Genomic DNA, 18024 nt, shown 5'->3' on the forward strand with positions numbered 1-18024 from the left:
ACTTTGTCCTCTGCTGGTGACCAGCTGGTGAAAAACCCTGCTTTGGAATGAGCCATCATTCTTGGTTTTACATGTCAGGGATGAAGATCTGTTTTATCTCACATCTTTTATTTTTTTTCCCCAGCTTGTTTCAAGTTAAAATTTGTGAATCCCTGTGAGCTTAAAGTGGAAAATGAAAAATATATATATATAATGACAGACTAATAGTCTGTGCACCTCTGATGACTATAGAAAAACCTCCATTTCAGCAAATGTGCCCTTTCTGCATGGGAAGACATTTGTCACTAAAAGTAACAGAACCATACGTCACCTTACCCAGCAAGTAACTGGAACACACTAACAGAAGGTTACTGCACTTGCGCTCCGTTCCACAGCAGGAATCTTTCCTCGTTTCTATAACCTGAGTCTCTCCTACCACAGCATCCAGGTTACTTACCATGCGCAGAGCTCCCTCACCCCTGGAGCACCAGTTCCACTGTTGGGATCCAGCAGCTTCCAGCCTTGCTCTCAAAATAAAAGAGGTTACATTTCGTAAATGGAGAGTTCCAAAAAGGCTCATAGGGTGTGCAAAAATCAAGAGTTAATGTAGAAAGATACAGCCCAGCTAGTGTGAAACTTGTTCAAAATAGGCAAATTGAAATTTATTGTTCATGCCCACAGGACAGCAACACTGTAAAGGTAATTTTGCTAGCCTTGCAGCAACAAAATAATTGATGAAACCATTTAAAGTCTATAGTGCATATATATTTCTTTGTGAGCACTCTTACTGGGAGAGGGGCATAATTTTCCAATCATGTTCTGCCAAAGCCATTTGCCCAATCTGGACATTGTGCTAGCACAAAGAAAGTTTTTACAGTTGAGAAATACGCTGCATAAAGCAGCTCACAATATTGAAACTGGGTTTAGGAGGTACAGATGTTAAAACACTCAAACAAGCTGTATTTGAGTGAGTATATTTAAGTTCAAGCAGCACAAGGAGTTAAGGATGAGAGTCAGCACTTCTCAGCCAAGCTTCTGACAGAGTGTTTACATTCTCTTAACTCTTGCCAACTTGATATCCCATAATGGCAAAAGCATGGTATCTAAAGGAAGTATTTAATACTTATGCTTAGTCTGTCTTCACCACCTTTCCAGAATGGCACTGGGAGCAAAAAATACTGAAAGAAACTGAAGGGCAGTGGCTGCTGCACCTAACGCCACTGATCAGGGCTATTTTCAGGAAAAGCAGAGTCTCAAAAAATAGATGTACCAACCCAAAGGGCAGCGTGTTTGTTATTAAAAAGGGGCTGAACCAGCTGCATATTATGTGATTTATTTTAGGTCTTTTCCAGGCCTAGACAGATTTCCTGGACTCTCTGGAAGACAGTTGGACTTCCTTGCCATTTAACAGCTAGTTTTGCTGGCTGGTTTTTTTGTTGTTGTTTTTAGAAGAGGATTTCTCTTCATTAAATAGCTTTTTAAAAGCGTATACAGCAGCAGTATGGTTCAAAGATGGGATTTTTCTTCACAGTACACACAGGTTAGTGTTGCCACTGAAAATATGCCTTAAACAAATGCCTTTAAAAACAGCATTCGGTCTGTATTACTGATCGACCTACAGTATTTATAAAGCTTTGCAAATTCAATACCCAGAATTTAAATAATAAAACCGGAGAGGAAAGCATTAGAGATTATTCCAGAACTGGAATTACAGTAGATGCCACATTCTCCCAATACTGGCACTCCCTCTGGCAGGTGCATGCTGCTGTATATACAGAAAAACCAAAAGCAAACATGTTTTGTATTAAATATACATAAATAGCAGAACTGCGGACTGGAGAGCCATGCTTGCATAATACTGAGTCTGTGCTGGAAGAGTTCACGTCCTTCGCCAAACACGGAGACGGTTCTTCTCGGGGCCTGTTCACAGCGCGGCTGCGGTTCAACAGGTTCCGCCTGGACACCGAGCGCCTGCTGCAGGCGGAGGAAAGACGAGCTCCTGTGCCAGCATCCTTCGCACCGCTGCTGGTTCACAGCTTCTTCATTTTGTCTTTGTTTTTCTGGAGTTTAGTGTGCACCACTTTGAGAGTCGTGAGGAAGTTCCCAAGGAAGAGCAGCAGAAACGTGAAAGCCAACACAAAAACCTGAGGAGGGGAAAAAATGACAAATAACAGTGAGCCAATTCTGTTTCAAGGGTTTTTTTGCGTTCAACCATGGCAACAGGCAAGGGAGAGGGGAGCCACTTGCACAGGGAAGTCTGGTCAGAAGCAGACTCAGTCTTAGCAGGGTCAGCATTAAAACCCTGCACTAGTGAAACACCTGCATGGGACAGGTCTTCCTTCAGAGGGCTCCCTCAGGGAGAGGGTTTATTCTTTCTATACAAGAGGGTAAAGCCTCACCTGTGTCTCCCTGCCCCAATTTCTGATGCTTCCCTCTGTAGCCAGTGTTACCTGTGTCACGTAGGTGCAATGTGAAGGAACACGTTTACCAGTGTGTATTTACCCAAAGAGAACTGAGAGAGGAAAGTCCGTTACCCCTTCACTCCCCACGTGCCCCAGGGGTCAGACGACCTGGGGCCGCACGGCATTTCTGCAGCCCGCAAGTGAGCCCGGATGGGGTTTGGTTGGCAAGTCCTACAGTCCGTTAGCCCATGAGAGGAGATCATAGACAAACATACAGCCACACATCGAGTTTTGAGAGTGAACCAGGAAGTATATTTCTTATCACGATCATTTAAGTAGCATTTGCTGTTTTTTAAATATTACAACAGGGTCTATACATGGATTATTTTTGAAGTAATTTCCATTCAACACCTTTGGACACTTCCAGCCAGTAAAGTCCAATGGTTATGAAGCCAATGGATCAGCATCATGCTACAAGCACTCTCACCTAGCAGCAGTGGCACACACATTCACAGGAGAAGCTGGGTTCCTCCTTTTATGCCAGCGAACAAAGTGAGCAGGTGACAAGCTACAGCAAGACCTGACCCAAATAAAGAACATCAGATTGCCGGCACTGCTGCCCATGCGACAAGGTCATATACATCACTGCCTGTGATCAATCTGAATCTACAGAAATAACAGCATAGCTGGAAAACAGACAGACATCCTTGATGGGTGACAGCAAATAGGAAAAGAAGTGGAAGGAGTAGGGTAGGGTAGGGTAAAGCAGATAATGTATTTTTGATCTGATTCATTGTTATCATTTTTCATGTGTAACCCATGGTTTAGCTGTAAAAATAGCCAGCAACACAGCAGTCATTGCTATTACATGTAAGCATACATGAACACTGTGCTGGGATATTTACCCAAATGTGCTTTCTTTCCCCTACACCTTCTGCCTTTGATTTTGTGCAATTATCTGAGGGTGCAAATTTTCCTACAGTAACTCAACTTTGTTTTAAAGAACTGACATATCTTAAGTTCTGCTGTATAGGTACTGTGCCAGATGATGTTGAGGTATTTAGATGGACTTAGATGCCCAAATATCTTTAAGGATCTGCTTTAAAATAACAATTGCCACCATGTTCTTTCCGAGCACAACCAACACCCACCTGCCATTCTTTGCACTCCTTATGCCTTGACAACCCAAAAAGTGTGATTGCATTATACAGCTGCCAAAACTAGAAAGAAAAGAGGCAATTTCATTATTACTAAAACTTAGAAATGCTTGCCACAAGCACACGCGATTCAAAGACAGCCTCCTCACTGCTGTGCTGCAGTCACGGCAACAACAGCAGACTCACTCTAGCGCCCGTTACACGGAGCAGTGTTGGATGGAGGGACTGAACTGCCCAACTTACATGCCCAAAGAACAAGAAGGGAAGGAGGAACGTCAGCCCCCGCCACATCCAGGACTGAAATCCTTCTGCAAAGGGTTAAGAGAAGATGCACAGAGTGAGCACAGGAGAGCGAGCGGCTGCCCCCAGGGGCAGGACCAAAGCTGCATCTCCTCCCCTTTGCGAAACGTCCCCCAGTTTCTCCACGACCCACGTGGGGAGCAGCTCTTCCCAGCCAGGCCACCATCTACGATCAGTCCCCCAACGTGCCCCCCCCAAGGGCTATTCCTGCCCCGCTCAGCTAACTAGCCAACTAGTTTAAAATATACACCTGAAGGTGTAATAACGGAAGGAGGATGAAGATGAGGATGAAAAACACCCCAGGTTTACCCCTGAGAGGGCCTGACAGGGATCAGAGCCCTCTGCTTCTGACCTACAGGGATGAAAACCTTACTCTTCTTCCTCACTCCTCTTCCTGCCTTAGGACAAAGGCAGCAGGGAGGGGAAATGAGAGCTACGCAGAGGAAGCGCTCCTTGCTCTTTGCAGGTCACAAAGCCCACCCCGTATCACTGTATTTAAAGCTGGCCCCATCTGCTTGACATAAAGTTTTGCAAACCAAGTATTACAGAAAACCTCACCCACAGTAAGGTCCAAGTGGTTTCTCTCCCCCAAAGCACGGAGTCTATATAGACAGCCCCTCTGATAGTAATATTGGAGGAACTGAACACAACCTGGAGAACAAGAGAGAAAACATGTTGCATTGGCTATTCAGGAGAATGAAAAACATATCAAACTAGTTTAACACATCCAAAAATGTTCAACGATTGTCTATACAACTGCAAATATACAACATGCACGTATGATACTGTTTGTATTTATACAGTTTAAGACTCAATTATGAAGATATACTCACTCTGAAATATTGAAAATGCTAAAAATTGACTGCGAAACATTTGATACATGAGTCCATCTGGCCTGAAAGCAAGACACAGAAGAAGTTCATCCATTTGATTAAAGAAAAAAGCGTACACACACCGCACATGCTACACAGTGCCTTTCCCTCATCAGTCAAGCCTGATCCAATTAGCAAATGAAGCAAGCAGCTGGTTTCCAGCCCTCTCCACCCCATGCAGAGCCTGGAAGGGGCGTTACAGCCACACACAGGAATCCTGCGCTGTAGGAAGTCATCTGAGCAGGCTTCCCCTCTCCAGCGCATCTGAATGCTGCCCCCTCTTAGTCGCTTGTTTATAGCGGCTTTCTCTAGGCAGCGATCAAAGCTGTTCAGCAGTGTCTGCATCAAGGATCAAAGTGGTGGAGCCAAGGGGGGCTGTTGCATTCCTTATCCTAAAGGTAATTTGGGACATACGGAGCACAAGGAGCCTTCCACTCCAGCCACTGTACGACTCCCCCACAGACTCAAAATCAGAAATATCTGTTTGTTGTTTTAAAGCAATTTTTAACTATTAATCAATCAGCCCATACCAAACAAAGTTGAAATGGTTTGTATGGTCACCCTGCGCAGGGTGCATTGTGGGTTTTTTTTTTTTTTTTTTTTTTTTGATAAACTACCATCCATTTGAGCATAACTTGAATTTTTTGTTTTACATTTGATTTATAATCTGGATTGAGTAAAGGCACTGAACAGAGTCCATTTGCTGTCATTCTCCCACTAAAGCAAAGTGCTACTTGTTTGCTCAGTTCTTTATGCAGAGACAGAAACTGGGAGACTTGCAGAGATTCTGGTACCATCACCACGACTAAGTTCTGGGAGTTTTGTTTTTGTCATTTTGTTTGGTTTTTTTAAACTAGTTTTGTAAATACAAGCTTACAGCGTTGCATTTAGCATTGCAAACAGCTGTAACATCAAACAAATATTGAGGCAGGTGCCAGCGCAGGCAGTTACATGGTCACAGCGGATTTAAACGCTCAGACGATGCTGTTTGTTTGAAGCACCTACCAGCAGACGAGAGAAAACTCACCACGTTAACATCACCCCAGACAAAAACGTGGAGACGTAGTGATGAGATACCCACCAGCCTTTGATCCTGCACAGACGAAAAAAGAAGAAAAGCAACAGTTAGAAGGAAAACATGGATCTCAATATTGAAAGTTTGACTTTAAAGACAAAACACAATCCTAGAGACTGCGGTGAGTAGGACAACACAAATGGCCCAACTCTAAGGGGCAAAAAATTGGCCAGGTCAGCACCAAAGGAAAGGAGTTTCCAGGAAACCATCAAGAGGCAACGCAAATTCGTTAACACACAGCACGCGGGGGTGGACGAGTGCCGCAAGCCCGACCGCTCGCAGTGCCCCATGGTGCGAGCCCAGGACCGGCGCAGGAGGGCGACGGTGGCTGTCACCCGCTCTGCGAGTGGCCAGCGGTCACCAAACCCCAGCACAGGGAGAGGAGACCCCAGACTGCAGTTTATCCCCCCAGCACCCAGCTGCCAAGCGCCTGCTGCAAGAGCCGCTGCACAGCCCCGCGAGGCCTCGCTCACGGTGAGGGGCATCAGCAAAAGCAGAGCCAAGGGAAAAAACCTCAGCACCACCCGACCCGCTCACTCGCACCTTTTTAACAAGCTGGTACCGCGCAGGATCACGTCAGCCGCGAGCGCAGGACGCTCTTGGGATGAGCAAGCGCGAGGCAGCGGCGCGGGGAGCCGGGCTGCCTCTGCCGCAGGGGCCGTGACTCGCTGCAAGCGCGTCCCAGGAGAGGGGCTCGTGCAAGGCACCGTCTCCTAAGAGGGTTTAATTGGGGGCTGCAAACCCACAACCGCTGCAGGGAGGCTCGGGACGCAACGCGACGGGTCTCGCGTGCTCCCAAGGGAGGCAGGGACAAGCAGACTTTCTAGCACAGAAAGAAGAGCAGTCACCGCGGCGTGAGATATCGCAATGACTAACGATGCTCGCGTTTCGGCCCACACATCCTCTCTTTCCGTACCATGCAAATAAGTGCAGTTTCCAAGTTCTCTTTATTAGATGACTTTCTTTCAAGTGTGAACACTGCAGAAAGCTCAGAAACTTCAACCACAGCAAACAAAGGCAAATGAGGGAGAATCAAGAAGTGCAGAACTATCCCAGGGACAGCGCTGCGTTAGAAACTAAACCAGCATGACGGGTTAATTTGGGGTGTCTCAGACCAAAGGTGTTGAGCCTCAAATACCGAGACGGCGTTGAGTCACTGGTAATCCTGCAACCCACGTCGATGGCTGCAGTGAATCCAGGCCCAGAGCTCTCCTTGCTGGTCTTAGGCAAACTCTTAACACCTCTGTGCTTTGGGTGTCCCTACCACAAGAAGCAGCAACCCCTTTTCCTTTGCGTCTTGCAGAGTGCATGAATTTTGGTTCTCGCATGCACCGTTTGGTCTCCAGCCCCCCAGCAATCCCCCCCCGCTCCGAAAGCCCTCAAAAGCAGCACGTCCTGCCCCGCAGCAGCCCTGGGAAAGCCGGGCTCGCAGAAGAGGCACCGGGAACCAGTCCTCAAGCAGCTCCCAGCACATTTTTAAGATTTCGCCCTTGGGGGAAACGCCCCGGCCTTGCCCAAGCCACACACACGTCCATTGCTACCACTTGATCCGGAGAACACTGCTGGCAACAGACTCCGGCCACGGCCGCGAGCGCCAGTCTGCCCCGTACGAGCTCAATCACGAGGGAGCGTAACGTCATCTGGGTCCCCAGAGCGGTGTTTGCTGAGCGGGGCGTGTGGGAAGCTGAGCTAACACGATGTTGGCTGTTCAAAAGGCAGCAAACAAGACAAGTTAGAAGCCCAATTAATTAACGTAACAGGGAGCTGCAAACATTGCAGCAGCAGCCGCTCACCCATTAGCAAACCCACGTGCAAACTCACGCTCGGGAGGAGACGTGGCAATCGCTGCCTTTTTCCCCACCATGTGCCGTGCCAGCCTATCCGGACAACGTGACCTTGAGACATGCGGCCATCAGGTACTGCTGAGACCTAAGATCAGGCTCCCGTTTAATTACACAAGTGCAAATCCAAGCAACTTCTCCAAGCTCTGCTGAGATGTGCCAGAGTAAAGAAGGCAAGAAGCACAGCAAAACCAGCCCGTTTTATCATTCTTCCCAGCCGGGGGAGAACGGCTCTCACCCAGGGCTGTCTCAGGGTCTCCAGGAGCGCTGCAGGAGTCGGCAGATATCCTGCAATTCCTCCTGCTCGGGGGACTCTCGGGAGGAGGGCAGGGACGTGAACACCTCCCTGCGAGCACCAGAAGGGCCCACGCAGCTTTTGGCTGGAACGGGAAGTGCAAGCTTGCGGGTTTGTTTCATTTTGATTTTTGAAGAAACACACGGATTGCAGGTTGACTTTTGTTTGAACCCGCTTCTGGTGGAGCCGTATTGCACAGGCATTTCTTAATACCAGATGTGAAGCTCCCTCCCCTGGCACCCTTACCAGTCTCTGTGGCAAGGATGGGCTGTTCTCTCCCCCGGCACCAATGAGACGCGTCCCCTAAGCCTCATTTAAAGCAGCGATTCGCAGGAATACCACACAGCACAGATAACCCAGACTTAAAGGAGATGCTCCAGGTACAGTTCACAAGCAAGATCTCACCATCCTGCTCCGCGGCCAGACTGGCCAAACAGCTTAGCAATCCTGGTCCCAAAAGCTCTCCAGGTTTACGTCCACCCGGAGAGCTGCACACCCAGCAGCCCTCGCACCATCGTCAGCCCCAACCTCACCCGCGCACGCAGCCCTGCAGGGGAGCACCCAGAGCCCGCGAGAGCTGCAAGCTGGGCCACACATGGGCTAAGACTCTCAGAGAAAGCTGTATTCCTCCTCCCAGGATTCTTCCGCTGTAACAACGTTCGGGCACACCTAATAACCCAGTATGTCGTTTGAGTCGCAAAGCTCAGTGCCAAGGATGTAACCGGAACAGGAGACTGGAAATTCCCCATAACTCCAGCTGAGCCTGGAAGCAATTCAAGATGCTCCTACTAGAAGCGTCATGAAAAGGAAAGCGAGAGCAAGGCTTAAGGATCATCTTTTACTTCTCACGGGGTTTTACTTGCATTCCTAGCTGTCTCCTCCTAACTGCCAGTTTTCTCTCGACACAACTGTAATTTAGTCAAGCACTTCAGAACAAGCTGCAGTGACCTGCGGAGCGGTCACGCTAACCACATGGTGTAATGCAGATGTTAACTCAGCTTCTACTTCCTTTTTCTACTATGAAATCAGTTTATGTATGCACTCGCACAGACACGAACTGCTACAGGCAAAGAAAGGCACAAAGCTAGTACCTCAGGCTGGTCGCTTTGCCAAACACGCACACTTTTATATTCCAGACCACATCTGCAACTAACTTGTAGCTACCAAAAACATTCAATACTTTGGATCAAGAGAGTACGGACTTTTCAGAAAGTGCACCTTCTCCTCCCTTCCCAAATCTCAGGTGGCCACACCTGCCTTTGGAAGTGAACGGAGAGAGGGTCGGAGACAACAGACCCTGCAGAGAAGAATCATCGTCTCAGATTTGCTGGGCTTCAACACCAAACCAAATCCGCTTTTGTTGCTTGTTTTTCTTTTAAGGACATTTCATGCTTTAAATAGTTTTTGCAGATTGCATGGTACCTTGATCCATTGCTAATGAGAATGCTTTCCCGTATCGTCAGCGTGCAGTAATACCACACTAATAGAAAGTTAAACACTTCATCTGTCACCCTGTTAAAAAAATACAGCAAAAAAATCCTGTTAATTATAAACACATTTTAAAGTCCCTATTCTTCCTCCCTTCCCCCAAGAAGCAGGGTGAATGAAAACTCACCCAACTGAGACCAAAGACACAAAGGCCCAATCCTGAACATCTTTAACCCACATGCAGAACCACAAACATCAGCAACCCTGCCGGGCTCAAAGTCCGTTACTCTGAGAAGTGCCCCATGATATAACGCTGAAGATCTCGAGCTGATAAGCAGGTACATAGAGATGACATTAATTCCTTCTGAAGGAGAGAAAGCACCATGGAAGCAGCAGATGATCCAATTTAGAGAGGCATTTCCAGGCTAATTCAATGAGGAGACTCAATGAGATCTATATAAATCCAATCAACTAAAAGAGCAGAAGAGCATTACACTCTGAGGGGAAAAAAAAAGCCTTTATTTTGTCATTTGCAAGTCCCTGTAGCCACAGGGATTCTGGGCAGCCTTTTTACACAGCAATGTATTTCCATGGTACAATCCTGCATTCATCCCAAACCCATGGAAACCCTGATAAAAGGGTCAGGCTTCAAGACTTGTTATTTTTTTAAACAAAACTTAACAGTGGAAGCTTGTTGGTGCTCAGATACATTATCGTGACCTAACACTTCAGATCTGACCATTTGATGCAAATGTTCTCACTGGGTGTTTGCAGCCCCAAACATTCAGCACAGTGATGATTCCTTTTGGGGACTATCAGGCAACCAGAGAGCAAAACCAACTGCTCATTCTCAAGTACACCAAAACACCACAAAAAACCAAAACAGACTAGAAAATAAGATGTTCAACTTTTCTTCGTTGTAACAGATTCCTAAAATATTAATAGCAAATAAGAAAAACCAAGTAGCTAAAATGCAGGGCCAGGCTGCACTGAAGAACAGGCACAGAAGTTCTACTGCTGGGGCAGTGTAACTACTCAAAGCCTAAATATTGCCCAAGTCTCAGTCTTTAACAGAAGAGGATAAGAGTTCAGGCTGAATACATTTTTATTCAAAATACTTGTAACCAAGTAAAAGTGCAGGCTTACCTGTAGTGAAGAATAAACCTGCAGGCCACAGCCCCAAGTAACAAGATTATTGTCAGATAAAGTTTGAACTTTTCATATTCGTCTTTGTAAGCGAACCTGGAACAAAACAATCACAGTGCAGGAAACCTCATGCTTTGTATGAGGTGTTTTACTGGAATGTGACTTTTCTTCTGTCAAGCCAGACAAATCCAGGTGAAAACATATCAGCCCTTTTGCAGCCATGTGCACCCTGTGCTCTCCCTGCCCCATGTGCACAGCCTCCCCCCAGGACCACAGCCTCCATCCCTGCGCCATCTCCTCCTCTCGCCGACAAGCGGGTGCAACGGAATAGCAATAAAGCCTTTGTATGCTGCAGAAGCAGGAGCCCAGCTGAGCAGGAGGATTTGGGCTGAACTAACTGCACTGGAGACTTAACCAAAGAAAAAATGGAAATGAGGGAGAGCGTGTGCTATGCCGTTTTGGGATCCCGACCGCTAGCACACTTCTGCATACTGCACTCAGACCTGCCAATCCCAGGGACAGTTTTTGCTTAACAACACTCAGAAAACCAGCTGACAGGGGTGAAAGGCAGCATTTTGCCTGCAGGGTCTGGGCTGCAGAGCTGTTATACTGTGAGACAACTCTACAGCTTAAGTCCGTAAGAGCTGGTTTCTGCATTAAGTAGTAGCAGCTGTTTTATTTCCTAGATTTACATAAAAATCACTATGTTCTTGAGCCCTGTATGCCTCAAACACTAGAAAAATGCTCACTTACTTTGCTTGGTTACTCAGAAGAGTTACATTCACGTTTCCCAGCACCAGATTTAAGTACAAACTAGAAGACAAAAAACAAGAGACCCACATAAGTCTGTTTTATTTGAACACAACAGTTCAGACAGATTAGTTTTGAAGAGACTGTCATATTTGACTAAGCTACATTTTGCTCTAGGCTTTTAATTAAAGCACACTAGAGATACAAACTACAGAAGAGGGCTTAAATGCAGAAGGCTCTCCACAAACTCCTCAGCCAGGGCTGTCTTCCGCCTGCGCTCACTTGCACTGTTTTGATCAGCGTTTCCAAGAAGGTAGAGAAAAAGGTTTTTTTCTTTTCTCGATCTCTCTTATGTCTTTGGTCTAGGGGTAAGAAGCAGCATGTGTACAAACAGAGAAAAGAAAAAAGAAAAACAAGAACAAAAAATAAAAAGGAGAAGTTGGATGAAGTTTCCGACAGCTCCACCTGCGAGCGGCAGCCCACAGCCCCACGCAGAGAGGACGATTCAGCCACTGCCGCACGCGTGTGCCAGGCGCTACACGGGAGAGCTGGGGCGAATATGCCCACCGCCAAACCTCCGCCTTGGCAGTTACGGCTGCCCGGCTCATGGCAGCCCTCCTTCTGCTCCACCTTTCCTTCCCACTCGACCCTCCTTGGACCAGCGTGATGAATGAGAGACCGCAGTGGTGTGGCTGATACCTGCTGGTTTATTTTGCGTCACTACCCCGCTCCGGGGCATTTCCACCCAACGAGCTCCGCTCACCACAGACATCGAAAAAGCCAACTTGAGCAAATGTTAGGACAGGAAGGGGAAAACAAACCAACCAAGGGTAAAAATCAAGTCACTCGGCCCAGTTTACCCCGCAAACAGCATCAACATCTCCTGTTTCCCAGCGGCGTACAGCACTTGACAACTGAAAGAAACCTGTCCTAGCAACCTGACTTGAAGTGAAGTGCAAATCTGAAGTCAGCTGAATGCACTATTTAAAAGAAATGAGACAGAAAACTCTAGTGCTGATTTAGTCTTTAAAAAATTACACAGGAAAGCATTATAGTGTGAAACACTTAATTGCGTGATCTCTCACCAATGCAGATTTTCTTTTAACAAGAAAACCTCTCTGTGCCTACACACGGTACATTCACATACACTTCTAGCTAGTGAATTATGTCCAACTGACACAGCAACTCAGCAAGAGATTTATGATTAATCCAGTTTTACATGCATTTCTTCAATACACACATAATCCTTTGGGAACACCACCGCTGTGAGTATTTAAAAATCAGTTTTCTTAGAGCATGCGCCTATTCTGACAAAGCACATACCCGTTCTTCTTTGGCAAGTAGGCTTCCATGTCAAAGAAAACATTTTGCCTCTCTTTGATCTGGCTGCTGATTTGCTGTATGAGAGCAAATTCTTCAGGACTAGCTCTGGGCTTGCACCTGCGAAAACACAGAAACAAGATTTTCCTGTTTACATTTTTACCTCCGTTTTATTTAAAGGAAGCTAACATTGCCATAAAACCCATGCTGTTAAAGAGTTTACTATGTAAGTTTACCCCATTGTGCACATCATTCCTGTATTTTTCACCTACAATCATTGATAAACCAAGTGGTAATTTGACCACCCGGTTTATTTCACTGCAGATCATTTCAGTCAGCTGGTTTGTAAACAAGCTGCTCATCATCTCATTGACCGGATTCTGTGCTTCTTCCACTGCAAAAGCCGTTAGGGCGCATTGGAGGGAGTTTTACAGGAACTCCCTCCAAATGTCTGCGTGTGGTTTCAGACACTGCTTTTACAAACTCCAAACTCATTCGAACTCCCTGTAAGTTGGAAAGCCTCTACCCAGACCACGTAAAGTCTCCGTGAGAGGCCAGCTGAAGACAAAAGCTCACTGAACAGCCTTTAAAAACAAAAAGCGACCTCATGCATTCTACACAGCCACCAGCGAAAGCATGTCAAACTCATTTAAATCGAGGTCAATTCAGCCATTGCACAATTAACGGCGGGTTGGACAGAGGAAGGTGAGGGAGAGGGACCTTCTGGTTTGCGTTTCTCTGTGTGCTCCCTCTCCTGGAAGAGGCGGTTTTAGGAACGGCAGGCAGTGCAGCCCGGGCATTTCTGCACGCCAGCAGTGGTGGACGAGAGAGCTTTGCAGCAGCTCTGCAAACCCCCCCGAATACCGCTGCTCCACACACAAAGCTGCGTGTTTCCATCTGCAGGAGGGACCAGAAGGGATGCACAAGCGCTGATGTTTGCGGCATGAACTCTACGATACCTCCAAAACCAGCCGCCCGTAGAGAGGCCACCGCTGAGCATGGCACAAGCAAGGGCTGCGGGAGCAGAGGTGTCCACTCGCGGCCCCCCCACCCAGCCACCCCAGGGGGACTCCTGAAGCTAATCCCCATCCGCACAGCATCTGCTATTTGGGAAGAGGAATCATCCTCTGCCCTCCCTTCCCATCTCCCGTTACCGTTGCAGGCGGTACTTCAAGTCTTTTAATGTCTTCTTCTGTTTCTGTATGGAGCTGCTGCAGGCCGTCTGCAAGCTGGTGACTTCTTCCAGTTTCTGCCTATAAACTTTGTGAGTTTCCTGCAGGAGAAGAAGAGCAATTTGTGAGAAACAGCCCATGGGGTTGCAGACTGCATTTGCTCCTTTACCTCTGAAGGAAGCAAGCAAACCCCCAGCCCTGTTTTTCTGGGAGATGACAGGAGCCCAGAGTTTTCCCCAGCTCTTCTCCACGTTCATGTCTTTTAGTCTTTCCAATGAGCTTTCCTGCTCAGGAGCGCCTCGTTCCTGTCCCACCCCATAATGAAGTCACGCTCTCACTTTTGATCCCAATCTGTCCTAGTCAAATGGCTGCCTAAACCACAGATCAGGAACTCTGATTGCACAGCCTGATTACACTTAAAAAGGAGGAAAGGCAACGAGCCGCCAGAAGGAAAATAGAAAAACAACCATGCACAGAAACCTCAGGGTTTAGGCAAGTCTCCTGGCCACAGCTGCCATCTCTATTCCAAATACGCTCAAGCAATTTAATGCACCATATTCTGGTCTAAGCGCTTAAACCCTCCCCTCCCCGCAGTATTAGATGCTCCTTGCGAGGAGTGCTTTTATCGCAGCTTGTTTATCCGCCAAAGCCCTGAATTAGTGCTTGACTGGCTGTAATTAGGACACAAACACCAGTTGCAAGCCCAGTGAGCACTGCTGTTCGCTTTTACCCCTCTCTTAGCTTAGGGACAAAGTGGGAGGCCTCAGAAGCGCGAACGGGAAGACGGGGCCACCCGTGGGGGACGTGCCCTGGGGCTGCCCGTCCTGGACCCACGGCTTCACCTCCTCATGCTCCCCGGAGACACATGGGAAGCCAGGCCCCTTATCTCCACCTGGAAGTTCAACATTAGCCCTGCTTTAAAAACACCTGGTCTTCTGATATCCATAGCATCTCCAAAGACGGAGTTTATGGAGTTAGAGCCGAGGAGAGGAAGCTTGGCTGATATGGCTCTCTGCACTGCTGCTTCGTCTGCTGGCGCATCTTGGGCAAGGACCACAGAAAGCTGCCACCAGTTTTCCTAACGCCATCCAGCAGCACACACACAACGCCGAAACCATCCAACCCAAACCCTTGCTCTCCTTCTCATTAGGACCTGGCTGCTCGTTACCTACAGGAACGATGCCCAACGAGCTCTCGTATCTGATTTAAACAACTTAATAACCGAACTAACCACGTGCAAGCACCAGAGCTCTCCTTATTTTGGGAGTGGTGTGGTTTTGCTCAGACCAGGCAGGACTTCAGCGGGTTGCACAAGAACTCGCTCTGCTTCGCTAGATCTCGCGCACCAGGGTCCCTTAATGCATCGGCAAAAAAGGTCTAAGAGGCTCTTCGCCAAAAAATAAAAAGTTTAAATTAAAAAATCATGTGTTTCTTGGAAATGCAAGCACAGTTTGGAAACACAAAAACAGTTGAGAGCTGGTAAATTCTACAGCTAACCGAAAACCTTCAGGATGACGGTTTTAAAACAACACTAGCATTTAGAAGATGCCAAAACGCGCTAGGGAAGTTATTTGTTTATCAAGGGACACGTGGCGAATGGGTGCAAAAGGGACCCACGGCACCTCAGGGAGCTCAGGACCGCCACTGAGTCCAAGCCAGAGGCCAAACCGCCTTGCGAGGCTGCAGGCCACGACGCCGGCAGCAACGCGCAGGGAAGCTGCGGATTCCAGATTAAGGCAGGCTAGGGTTGAACACGTAGGCCCCACGCGACGGCCGCTTCACGCTTTCTGTAGCCACCCTGGAGCCTGCTCCCCACGGCGCTCGCGAGACGAAAACCGGTCACGAGGAGCCTCCCCAAGTCACGATTTCCTAATCGAGGGCCACGTCGACGTCCGCACGCAGGTTTGAAGGAGTCATTGCTGCTGCTGGGCCAGGCCGGACCGCTCCGAAACGCGGCCACTCCGCCGACGGCAGGCTCCGCACGGGACGTGGCCGTGCCGCCATCTCGAGGGGGGACAGCGCGGACGGAGCAGATGGCGGACGGGGCCGCGCCGGCACCATCGCCGCAACCCCAGCCAGCCCCGGGTTGCCTCAACACCGCCTGCTTCAGCCCCCCGGCCCCGCTGGTGCTCGGCCCCCAAGGACTAACCCCCACCTTACATTCGGTTAAAGCAACTCCAAATCGTGTCACTTAAACTGGCTTTTATTTAAGACAGCGAGCTAAATCTGGAAGTCGCACGCTTTCTGCGGTGCGTGTTCTGCTTAACGGCCTAAAAGCTGCTAACGGCCAAGCCGAAGGGGAACAGCAGGTCGTATTTTAACACTGGCTCACGAACTAAGCGCACGCACATGGCGCGGTGTCCGTCACCCGCGGGGAGGAAGGTTTCCGAGGTAAAAGCCACCCGGGCTGGTGGAGGACGCCAAAGGCTGCTCCGGGGAGGCTCGTGCCAGAGGGTCCTCCACCACCGCGGTGCTGCTGGCCGTCCTGCCGGACACAGCCGACCCTCCAGCGGCCTTCGGGCCCTTCCAAGCACCTCTCACCTGGACACAACCAGGAGGAGCAAGGGCCTTTTGGCACCCTTTGAAGCCCCTTGTTGCGGGCTGCACCCGGTTCCTCCCGGAGGAGCGGCCAGCAGGGAAAGCAAAGCAAAGGCAAGGAAAGGCAAAGCAAAGCAACACCAAGCAAAGTAAAGCAAAGGCAAGGAAATGAAAGGTAATGTAATTCAAAGTAAAGCAATGCAAAGCAAAGCAACGCCAGGCAAAGTAAAGCAAAGGCAAGGAAAGGCAATGTAACTCAAAGCAAAGCAAAGCAAAGCAAAGCAAAGCAACGCAAAGCAACGCAAAGCAACACAACGGCAAGGAAGGGCAATGCAAAGCAACGCAATGCAAAGCAAGGCAAGGCAACGGCAAGAAAGGGCAATGCAAAGCAAGGCAAGGCAACGGCAAGGAAGGGCAATGCAATGCAATGCAAAGCAAGACAAGGTAACGGCAAGGAAGGGCAATGCAATTCAAAGTAAAGCAGCACCAAGCAATGCAATGCAATGCAAAGCAACGCAACGCAACGCCACGGGAAGCGCCGCCCGCACCGCCGTGGAGGCAGCGCGCTGCCCGGCCGCGCTGCCGCAGGCTCCCCCGGCGCCGCCTCACCTGGAGCTGCCGGAACTCCTCCTCCAGCTCGCGCCACTCGCCGCGGCACCGCTCCAGCTGCCCCCGCATGGCGCGCTCCGGCCCGCCCGCCCGCGCCACCTCTGCCGGCAGCGGCGGCGGCGCCCGCCCGCACGCCGGCTTGGGGGCCACGTGCGCCCCTGACGTCATCGCGCGGGGCTGGGCGCGACGCCCCGGCGGCGCGCGACGCTGCGCGCTCGCCCCGCCCCTCCCTGAGGTGCGGTCTCCCCTCAACGGCCACCGCCCCGTCCCGCCCCCCAGAGGCGCGAGCTCCCCTCAACGGCCCCGCCCCCCTGAGGCGCCAGCTCCCCTCAACGGCCGCCCGCCGCCCTGAGGCGCGAGCTCCCCTCAACGGCCACCGCCCCGCCCCCCTGAGGCGCCAGCTCCCCTCAACGGCCACCGCCCCGCCCCCCTGCGGCGCGAGCTCCCCTCAACGGCACCGCCCCCCTGAGGCGGGGGCTCCCCTCAACGGCCGCCCGCCGCCCTGAGGCGCGAGCTCCCCTCAACGGCACCGCCCCGCCCCCCTGCGGCGCGAGCTCCCCTCAACGGCCACCGCCCCGCCCTCCTGAGGCGGGGGCTCCCCTCAACGGCCACCGCCTTCACCCGCCCACCGGGGGTGTCTCCACGCCCGCCGCCGCGCTGTGCCGTAGCCCCCCAGGGCGGCCGGTTGAGCCGCGGTGCCCCGGGGGCTCCTGCCCTTTGCAGGTTCCTGCCCGCTCAGGGACCTTTCTCCACGGAGGGGACCGTAGGGGTGGAGGGGGACAGGTGCTGCGGCAGCAGGCATCAAATAAACGCCCCTCGCAGCCCAGCTGAGCCGCTGTCTGGCTGCTGAGCAACCTGGGTTTGAATATCAGAAAATGACAGTACAATTCCTGACCTTTCTTATTATTACAAATAATAACTCGCCTGGCTGCAGGACTGGCTAACCAGGAGTGGGCCACTCCAAAGAGCTCACAGTCTAAATAACACACGACATGCCAAGCAAGTAAAAAAGAGTATAAGGGGCAGGGGAGGAGTGAAGCCAAAGTAAAATTTTAGTGCAGTTCTGTCCTTTTGCAAAGAATATGTGTAAGATCCTGTTTCCTTGAACTCAGCACAAAAAAATATTTGGTGTAAAGAGCT

The 18024-nt window shown here is 49.9% G+C and overlaps 1 protein-coding gene across 1 annotated transcript; it reads right to left on the minus strand.

Moving 5' to 3' along the window:
* Positions 1 to 616: 616 nt before the first annotated feature.
* TMEM120B (transmembrane protein 120B) lies at positions 617 to 17079 on the minus strand. The gene is made up of 12 exons (XM_064521966.1): positions 16885 to 17079; positions 13720 to 13838; positions 12569 to 12685; positions 11249 to 11308; positions 10496 to 10591; positions 9344 to 9433; positions 5738 to 5803; positions 4672 to 4733; positions 4397 to 4489; positions 3782 to 3846; positions 3533 to 3601; positions 617 to 2123 (listed from the first exon to the last, which is right to left on the minus strand). The coding sequence occupies exons 1-12, from the start codon at positions 17050 to 17052 to the stop codon at positions 2010 to 2012; spliced, it is 1119 nt and encodes a 372-aa protein (XP_064378036.1). The 5' UTR covers positions 17053 to 17079; the 3' UTR covers positions 617 to 2009.
* Positions 17080 to 18024: the final 945 nt, after the last annotated feature.

Source organism: Dromaius novaehollandiae, chromosome 17 (assembly GCF_036370855.1).
Source record: "Dromaius novaehollandiae isolate bDroNov1 chromosome 17, bDroNov1.hap1, whole genome shotgun sequence".
NCBI lineage: Eukaryota > Metazoa > Chordata > Aves > Casuariiformes > Dromaiidae > Dromaius > Dromaius novaehollandiae.

What these genes read in the sequence shown, in the direction of transcription:
- TMEM120B (XM_064521966.1), bottom strand. Translation starts at nt 17,052, where the DNA reads ATGACGTCAGGGGCGCACGTGGCCCCCAAGCCGGCGTGCGGGCGGGCG. An exon ending in CCACTTGGACCTTACTGTGG is followed by an intron (nt 3,847 to 4,396) that starts GTGAGGTTTTCT and finishes AACCCTTTGCAG; the next exon opens with AAGGATTTCAGTCCTGGATG. An exon ending in AGGAGTGCAAAGAATGGCAG is followed by an intron (nt 2,124 to 3,532) that starts GTGGGTGTTGGT and finishes TCCCCTCCTCAG; the next exon opens with GTTTTTGTGTTGGCTTTCAC.